This window comes from Gadus morhua, chromosome 23 (genome assembly GCF_902167405.1).
Source record: "Gadus morhua chromosome 23, gadMor3.0, whole genome shotgun sequence".
NCBI classification, from domain to species: domain Eukaryota; kingdom Metazoa; phylum Chordata; class Actinopteri; order Gadiformes; family Gadidae; genus Gadus; species Gadus morhua.
The window spans coordinates 6,891,078-6,901,077 of record NC_044070.1 but is presented as its reverse complement, the minus strand read 5'-3'; the positions used below and the strand labels follow the sequence as shown (position 1 = coordinate 6,901,077).

Here is a 10,000-nt window from a genome sequence, read left to right as displayed (position 1 = left end):
ATCTCCACTGCCATTGTATAAAGGCCAGCTTTTAGACAAGTATCTGTCCAAGAGTGGTTTTCAGAATAGGGCAAGTTCAAGTAAGGGATATCGTTTCAATATGTGGGAAACGGGACAAGATCTGTTCAATAACGCATGAAGCAGGAAACCTGGTCACAACCTCAACCAATGGCCCAGGGACTTCAAAGGTCACAGGTCAGAATATTTTTGATTATCAAGCCTACATCATGATTTTTTTTTTTTTAATCCCTTTCCCACCTGTTTGACGCTCAGCTCCTGCTGCATGCTGGGAGTTGTAGTTTGACCGCCGTTGTTGTTGTTGTTGAAGGAGGAGTTTGGCTTTGCTCTGCTCTGTTGCATTATTGGCTTGACGGCGGCCATGTTGGCTGCACCGTACCTGGTTCAGAAGGACAGAGCTTGTGGTTACCGGTTACCGATTGCTAATGAGGACAGGTATTGTAATGTACATAATAATAAAGAATGATGTTGTGGAAATGTGGCATTATCATAAATAGGAAAAAAAAAACAAAACTTTATATTAACAGAGAATCTGATTAGACTTTGATACAATTAAAAATAGGGGAAGATGTTACTTTTTATATATTATTTATAATATCGCTGGATCTCAAGACCCCACCTTTCCAGGTACCCTGGACGCTCGGGAAGAGGGGCGGGAGCAGAACTCTGGGAGCCATCAATCAACAACGACAGGCCCCGCCCCTCGGGGCCGGCCAGCGGGTCCAGGAAGGAGGTGGAGGAGAGGGCGTTGGAGGCGGAGGCGGTGGCGGTGGCGAGGGCGGGGGGGCGGGGCAGAGCGGGGCAGGGGGAGGAGAGCATCAGGGAGCCCAGGGGCCCCACACAGCACAGGGCCGACGCCCGGCGCGGGGACATGGAGAGCGGGGGAGGGGGGAGGGTCAGCGGCGAGGAGGGGAGGGCCGCCAGGGGGGGGAGGGGCGAGGTGGCGCGGGAGGCGGGCTGGGAGTAGGCGGGGTGGTGGTCCCGCGGCGGGATCTGCGGCGGAGAGGAGGCGACGTGGTCGGGGTTGGGGGGCTTGGGGGCGCGGCCCTCGTCGCCGAGGGAGGCGGAGCTAGAGCGCACGTGGGGGCAGGGCTTGGCGGGGGCTTGGCGCAAGGGGCGGAGCGGAGGGAGGGGGGTGCGCGGGGGCAGCACCGGGCGGTCCTCGTAGGAGGAGGCCGGGGGAGGGGGGGAGGACGGGGTGGGCAGGTAGATCTGACGGTGGGCGGGGGGGCGGGAGAAGGGGAGGGGGGAGGAGGGGAGGGAGCGGCCCGGCGCCATGGGGACCTGCAGCTTCACCATCACCTGTGAGAGAGGGAGAGGGAGAGAGAGAGAGAGAGAGAGAGAGAGAGAGAGAGAGAGGGGGAGGGGGAGGGGGAGGGGGAGGGGGAGGGGGAGAGAGGGAGAGGGAGAGGGAGAGACAGAGTGAGAGAGGAAACTGGAATCAAATGGGGTGCTGCTTCATGAAGTTTTTAGATTGGTCCTAGATTTTAAACTTCACTACTTCAGAGTACTTCAACACATAGGCTCTGGAACTTATGAGGCCGCGGGGCCAATGGCCACCCCACTTTTCGTTGAAAAAAAAAAATATATACTAATTATTTTTTTAGCCTGTATTGATTAACTATTTATTTTCTTAGTAATGTTTTGGCCTAATATTGTTACTATACAAACGAACAGAGCTTCGTCTCCCCCGCAACCTTACATTGATTGAGTCTAAAACGATTCAGCCTATGAGAGTACTGCAGCAGGTAACAATCTCGTTGCCATGGCCCATGGGTAAACAAATGATAAGGCACCACCACACTAGTTAACTAACGATCGCTGTAGGCTTCAATATCATGCAAGCACTTTATGTTTTCTATTTCTTTTTTTCTACATCACAATTGCATGCTTTAATAAAGTATTGTTTTTACCTGCCATTACGAGTCTCGTTATTCGTAATTCGCACCATGGCGCTGTTAGCTGCTTGCTTACGGCTGGTTCATACTACACGATTTCAGCCCAATTTTGCCAACAAAACCATTCTTGACATTAAACCTCTCTACCTCTCTTCCCTTCTGCACCTCTCCCACCCACCCAGCAATCTAAGGTCCAGTGCATTCATCAACCTCTCCATCCCCAAAGTCTGCACCGTCTTCGGACGCAGTGCCTTCCGGTTCGCTGCAGCCTTTGATTGGAACACCCTACAAAACACCCTTTAAAGCTATACTGTACGATGTGAGAGAGCTAGCATGATTTGAAATTAGCTTCTCTTCGGAGTTCCGTTTAACTCCTCCCCCACACTTCAGGACTCCCTGCCCCCACCCCTCGACACAGAGCCGTGCACGAGCGCTGCTGCTGCTTACGGCTTACTTCAACGGCAACCATTGCGTCACTTTTCAGGCCATTCAACTCCCTCAGCTTTCGCCATCGCTGAAAAGCTAATCCAATATTTATTCTCGTTTTTCCTCGAGCAGTCTCCAACTTCTTTTTTGTCGCTGCCTTTTCAGTTTCTGTCTTTCTTTTTCTTGCCTTTTTAAAAGGATGAACCGGGGCAAGTAACGGTGGCAGTGGTAACTTCAGTTGTTTCTCTTCCATTGTGTAAACGTTGTAGGCTCACTAGGTCTAGTCCACTGTCATGAACTACTATGACAACAACGCTTTCTTTGCCCTCCGTGAACGCGCTCAGGCCGGCTCAGGCTCGTACACAGAGGGGAGAGAACGCGCAGGCTTGTGATTGGTTCTTTAGATCCGGGCACAGTGTCTCCGATTGGTAAGCATTTTAACAGGTTTATAGCAGATACAGAATTCGTTTTTTTTTTCGCTTCTTTTTCATTGCCCATAAGTTATTTATTGCTGTCAGGATGTAAAAAACAATTTCTCCAACATATTAAAAAGTGCATATTACTGGATCCCGTACAATATGCCTTTAACTCTCTGTCTTCACCTCTCTCTCCGTCTTCAAACAAAATCTGCAACAAATCAAAGTTGACTCCTGCACTTCCTAAAGAGGCCTTCCTGTCATGCCCTACTGATTAACTGTTTTATTGTATTGTATTATACTGTATTTTTCTAAGTGTAATTTATATAACCTTGTTTTCACTTTTAGCACTCACCTCCCACTTCCCCTTAAAGAGCTTCTAGCTCTTTTCAGGCTGCACTTGAATATAAGAATTTTGTTCTTAATTTGGAATGATTTCAGTGGTGGGGGGGCCAAATGCGCGTGCATGATGTGTCGAACAACGCGTGACACCTCATCATCCTAAAGCCGGTTACACACCGGCGCAGAAGTCTCGACCTGCCTTCTTGTGTCACTCCATTACTCAGAAGTATCCATATATTATAACAATACCATAATACTCTGCTCTCTACCTCTCTCTGTAGCTCCTGGAACAGGTCCGCTGACTGGGACTCGCTTCTGCCCTCCGCTACGGAGATGGGCGGGGCAAAGGAATCCTCAGCCAATCCCCTGTTAATGGAGCGGACCTCCTGGTCGTCTGATTGGTCCTCCAGCTCTGTGGTCACCTCATCGTAGGCCGGGAGTGGGAGGGGCCAGTCCAGGATTGAGGGCATGTCCTAAAAGACGAGTTTGGGAGAAGAAAACCCTTGTTATATCCTGATTTATATCTTAAAAATTAAAAAAATTAACCAAACAGTTCAAAGGTAAGTGAACCCCCTGATTGAGCTCTAATTCAGACACTTTTAGATTAAAAAGGTGTTTTGGCTGAGAGTTCTAAGAAGTAGGGGTGTGCGTTATCCCCATGGTTACGACCCACGGCCACTTAGGTGATGTTTGCTCTAAATTGGGTTCTTATTAAAGTAACAGTGATACAATGGCAGAGAGTACTATTTGTTTGATGTCATACATTTGTTAAAAAATTTGAAGAAAAGTATTTTGCCAACCCACCACACCAGGAGCCAATCCAGTCCATTCCCTAACAACACAGTCCTGATTCTTAAAACTGAATGCATTATCTTGTGTCTTTGGTGAAAAAAAATGGCGTACATCCTAACTATGGACTGACAGTCAATAGACTCTTGAGAGTGGACTGTACATGATGTACCGGACTCCTCTATTACATGAATCCATCACACTTTCCCTTTTCCCGCCATGACAGGTGTTGTGAATACTGTTCAGCCTGGCTCCCAATTCACTCTCTTATTTTCCAGGTGTAAATCCATACACTGCGTACTCATCTGTCCCCACCGTGGCCCTCGCACCACAGGGTAACCGGTCAGGAATATTGAACTTGTTTAAGTAGATACGATTTATGAGCATATATATTGATCAGTAGATACCGTAACATACTTCTCTTTTCCATGCTACCTCACTGTCACTTTAAGCATGAACTGGAGGATGTGTGTGAATGAATGTGTGTGTGAGGATGTGGTGATGTGGGAGGGTAGAGGGGGGAGGTGAATAGCTGGACATTTTATTTTTTTGTATTCTGAAAACTTTATTTCAGACTCAGGTTCATAAATGGCACAAAACAAATACAATACAAAAATATAAAAAGTGAGTTTATATACCAACATCTTAGCAAGTGCACCTTCAGGCTGGAGGGATAGCGAGCACAGCTCAGAGTGGGGTTTACCAGTACCACAATGATACTACTCCCAGATTTGTACTTTATTGTTTGATATAATTAGTATAACTCTATTTATAAAGCTTCAAGAGGACGGCCATCCAATTTCGTTGTATCCTGTGCAATGACAATAAAGAATTATATCATGTTCTATACTTCTCAATCCCTGTGCCTACCTCAATCTCCACCTCAGGTTGATTCTCGTTAGTATATACCCTCTCAGCTGCCCTTAACTGCGCTCTCTCTCTCTCTCTCTCTCTCTCTCTCTCTCTCTCTCTCTCTCTCTCTCTCTCTCTCTCTCTCTCTCTCTCTCTCTCTCTCTCTCTCTCTCTCTCTCTCTCTCTCTCTCTCTCTCTCTCTCTCTCACCTGCAGTGTGTCCTCGTCCAGCTGTCGGGGGTCTGTGAGCGGGGAGGGCGTGGTGGAGCTGAAGCTGTCGTCGGTGAAGTCGATGAGTGACACCTCGCTCTTAGCCGATCGCAGGCTTGGCCCCTCCCAGGGGCGGAGCTTAAGGCCCAGGGAAACGCCCAGTCTCTTCAGGCCGGACGCGGCACTCGCGTCGTCCTCATCCTCGTAGTTGTCCAACACAGAGTCGTAGAAGGGCTCTGGACACACACGCACACGCACACACACACACACACACACACACAGGAACACAGATACACACACACACAGGAACACACACACACACACACACACACACAGGAACACAATACACACACAAAAATAAATTAATATACACACACACACACACAGGAACACACATACGCAGAAATTAATATACAAACACACATAGGAATGCAGATACAGATTAAAACACACACATACACAGAGGAACACAAATACATACACATAGGCACAGACACACAAATATATGAACATACACACACACACACAAGCGCACGCGTGTGTAAAAAAAAAGAAAAACATTACACACAAAACATACATACAATATTGCACATGCACAAAAAATTCACACAAAAAAACACACATGCATAAACCAAGGCACACACAAACATACTGTAACGTAGGCTATATTAAGGACATACTGAGGAAGATGTCGAGACTTACTTTTCAGCAGAACAGCGGGCTGTGGAGGGCGAGGGGGGGGCTGTTCTGGGGGGGGGGGGGTGAGAGACAGACAGGTGTAATTGCATAATGTAGGGTTCCATTCCATCGTGTTCCAATCATGTCAACCTCAAGCATCAAGCTGTCTGAAATAGTTTCATAATGTCTTCCATAATGGCGTTTAAATTGCCTGTTTTGCATACTTGTAAATTACATTTAGATTACTACTCATATTGAGTTAATAGATATTTCAGCATATATATTTATTGCAGTTTATAGTCTTGTTCAACACAATTTTCCATCCCTTTTTAATTCTTGGTTGATAACTGCGCTGTACTTTCTGATGTCACATCTGCCCTGGATGTGAAAATAATTACATGAATGAATGAAGGGTTGAAGTGGTCTTCAAATAGACTAACATGACTCCAGATTCAGTTTGCCAAAAAAGAATCACAACTCACTCTTGGCACGGTTGGGGAGTTTAGTTGGTCTGGCTCTGGAAGGATCCATTCCAAGAATATCCGGGGGGTCCATGGGATTCCCTAAATACAGACTGTTTGTGTGTGGGAGAAAGACATAAGACCAAAGGAAATCATTAAATACTTCTGTTTTCAGCTGCCTCCAAAAACATCAACAGATACGAATGCTAATATTATTTTCTGATGATAATGTTCCTACTTCACGTATCTGGCTATCAGTCCTGTTAGTTTAGGAACAGGGGTACTTTGATCCTATCTGTGAGCGTCAATGCCCTGATTTGTACAGAACGAATAAAACAAAGTATAACCAAGTGTAAAGCTACATTGCTGCTCTCTAGTGGTGAAAGACTGGTATCCCCGCCATAGATGCACGCAATGCAAGACACAGAGAATAATTCACGATAAACCGTAACAATACAGATTCAACACTCTTACAAGCGTTCCTTGAAATAAATTCTGCATCACAAGATTAGTCTTCTGAAGCACATTGAGTCTGCCTTGTGTATGGAACGTGTTACATAAATAGAGTTGCCTTGCCTTGCCTTCAGTAGAATGGAAATGTAAGACTAAATTAATCCAGATCAAGGAATCAAAAACTGATCTTGTTAATCCCAGCATTGACAGAAACATTGTGAACAGAGTACAGTCACTTTATGTAGTGTTTGTGTGTGCGTGTGTGTGTGTTTGTTTGCGTGTGAGCGCTAGCGTGTGTGTGCGTCCATGTGTTTGTATTTTTGTGCGCTAGCTTGCGTATGGAATGCAGAGGGGTAAAAACTACGCCTTACGTGTATTGAATAAAATCAATAATTTTCTCGCAGTCAGTAAATATGACCCTTCTCCACCCAATCAACGATCAACAAGGTCAGACCACAGCGGTCCGTTAATGATCTTTCTATCGACCATGCTGTGCATTCACTTCACTGCCCCGTGTATGCTGTATCGGGTGTTTGGTTCATGTTCAATTCACTAATCAACTGTAGAATAATGGTTGCTTTAACTCAAATCACAAAGTTTTATCTTGGGTTAGTTGTCAGAAAGAAGCGTATGGATCCATGTTTCCGCCTGTGTTCAATATGTATTGAATACCTGTTATGTAGGTCTATGTTTATTCTTCATGGTGTTCATTGTGGCTGTTTTAACTATAGGTAATATTCCTTTATCTTGTAAAATCAATACCGACAATTGTTAAAAGATGTTACGTTCACATGAATGTAACATCTAGGCTGCTACATGACTTGCTATACATTAAAAAGTGTTTCCACTAGGTGTCATCCAAATACTTTTAATAGAAAATCCACATTTACTCTGGTAGAGTTCTAATATGAAATATAGCTGCGAGCAGCAATGTTGGGGTCAAGCAGAATAGGACTCCATAAACAAATTTTGCTGGACAGACAGAAATCGGCTAGGTGGCTACATTTATGACCGTCTCAGTAATTAGTAATAACGACAGCTGGTGGAATGAACTAGAGCATTATGGGACTACGCATAATGCTCTAGTCCAGGCCTATTCAACTAGCGGCCCGTGGGCCAAATGCGGCCCCTCTTAATTTTTTTCTGGCCCGCAAGAGGTTGCATGCAAAAAATAAATAAAATAAAGGAGAAACATAGTTGCATGGAAATCAGGTTTCTGTGTGTAGCCGGTGATACTAGCCAGTATCAGTACCCCACAATCAGGAACTGGCATCACTTATTCTGACAATGTTTGGCTCCACCGATACGTATGAGTCTAGCTTTTCTCATATGAATGCCATCAGAACAAGGGCACGTTGCCCGATGACCTATGAGAAGCTGCATGAGTGTCTCAGGATGAGCCAAACTAGGCAAACAAGGCAGTGCAATCTTTCTCACTGAGTCACTGGCTCAAAATGTCTCATATGTACAGTAGTTCTCTTTTGTGATGATTCAAACAACATGGTTGAATTCTAAATACGTTTCCAAAATATGTGAGAACAAAATCTTTTATAGTGATATGATTGAAAGTGAAGAAGGAAGGAATGCGTCTGACAAGTTTATTCCATGTAGTAGTACTATATATATTAAGTTAACACTACTTTAAGTACGATTTATTTGTAGCGATTCATTGACGTAGTTTTACTCTGTGTGGCCCATGAACCCCCAGTGGTTTTCCTTTTCGGCCCACTTGTTAAGGAGGTTGAATAGCCCAGTCTAGTCCATTTACATTTACATTTACGCGTCAATTACGTGCTGAGAGAATAGTTGGACTTCCACTGCCTCCCCTGGATGACATCTTTAGGACGCGCTGCCTCCGCCGAGCATGTGGCATTTTAAAGGATGAGACTCACCCCGCAAACCATTTCTTCACCCTGCTACCCTCTGGCAGGCGCTACCGGGCCACTACAGCCCGCACCTCCAGACTGCAGAACAGTTTCATCCCCAGGGCCATCACAGAACTTAATAATCACACTACACTCCTACCCTCCACCCAGCACAACTGCACTTTTGTTAGTGGTTGCACAAACAAATTTCGTTGTGTATCCAATGCACAATGACAAATAAAGTCTATTCTATTTATTCAATGTTTACAAAATGGAAAAATGACCCCACCTAGTGGTAAGGGCGCATTATCGTCTGCCTGACAGAACAAATCACACAAATACATAGGGGGTATTCGGAACAACATCCCTCACAGAGACACAATGTAAACAAGCACCCGTTCTGGAGGTGGTTCATGAAGCATTTTTATCAGTTTAGCAGTTTATATTGCAGGTGGGCGGAATGGTAAATAAAGTCATTGTTGTATTATACATGCAGTACCGCTTGTCGCCAAAAGAGTGCAGTGTCTACCCTTTAATGAGCTAGTAGTGTTCTGATTGTGTGCTGTATGTCAGATTGAAATGATGATTTAATATGATTGATATGTTATCAGTTTTATATAACAAAGTATATGATGACCATTATAAAATGAATATGATTAAATATAATTTTACTGACAATGAAAGCTATTGGCTAATGGTTATTACAATGAAAATACATTGTACAATTTGCTTTCTAAGGGCTGGAATTATCTTGCTGCTAACAACGCCCCCCTAGAGGTCAAATGTCACCAAATTATTTGGGCATCATCAGGATAGGGTCACAAGACTATGAGCCACGTTTGGTTTGGATACATGAAGGCCTTGCAGAGAAATTAGCTGACTTCCTGTTTGACACCCCCCTGAGGTCAAAGGTCACCAAATTGTTTGGTTGTCCCCAGAATGATGTCATGAGTCTATGTACCAAGTTTGGCTATGATATTTTAAAGAGATGTTGAGAACAGGCTTACTTCTTGTTTGGCGGCCTTGCCGTCAAGTTTAATTGGCTGTCACGGCCAAACAGTTTTGAATTTGAAAAAGCTGTTTGAGATATTTGTTCAGCCTGGTCTGAAGATCATATATAATAATAATAACAATAATAAATGAAATTTATATAGCGCTTAATATGGTACTCTAAGAAGCTTTACATATTACTTTAATAAACATGAAGAATAAGGTGGGAGTTAGGTGGGGAAGGCTAGTGTGAAAAGGTATGTTTTAAGTTTCATGTAATTGGACATAATTTGTGTCCTGTGGATATGAACTATTGATTTTGACAACTTTCAACATGGCGGGCAAATTCTGATGTTGCCATGGGAAATAATTCATTAGCTTTATGGGGAGGTCTGACAGTATCACAAGAAATTGAAAATAAGTTTGAAATATACTGTATAGAGAGAGGGGTTAAAACACATATTCATTAATAACAGCGCCCCCTAGAGGTCAAAGGTCACCGAATTTAATGAGTGTCCCAATGATGCTGTTATGGGTCTATGTGACAGGTTTGGTTATGATGTCAAAGGGCTGCTGAGAAATTGGCTTACTTCCTGTTTGGCA

General features: G+C 44.3%; 1 protein-coding gene across 2 annotated transcripts in view; it reads right to left on the bottom strand.

The window, feature by feature from the left end:
• tnk2a (tyrosine kinase, non-receptor, 2a) overlaps positions 1-10,000 on the bottom strand; it is a 22,456-nt gene that overhangs the window by 2,836 nt on the left and 9,620 nt on the right. For both annotated transcript variants that reach the window (XM_030349281.1, XM_030349282.1), the window contains exons 12-17: positions 6,111-6,202; positions 5,653-5,697; positions 4,951-5,186; positions 3,370-3,573; positions 638-1,320; positions 259-397 (exon numbers count right to left, since the gene is read on the bottom strand). In XM_030349281.1, the coding sequence (XP_030205141.1) occupies positions 259-397; positions 638-1,320; positions 3,370-3,573; positions 4,951-5,186; positions 5,653-5,697; positions 6,111-6,202 (1,399 nt within the window). The remainder of the gene's footprint in view (positions 1-258; positions 398-637; positions 1,321-3,369; positions 3,574-4,950; positions 5,187-5,652; positions 5,698-6,110; positions 6,203-10,000) is intronic.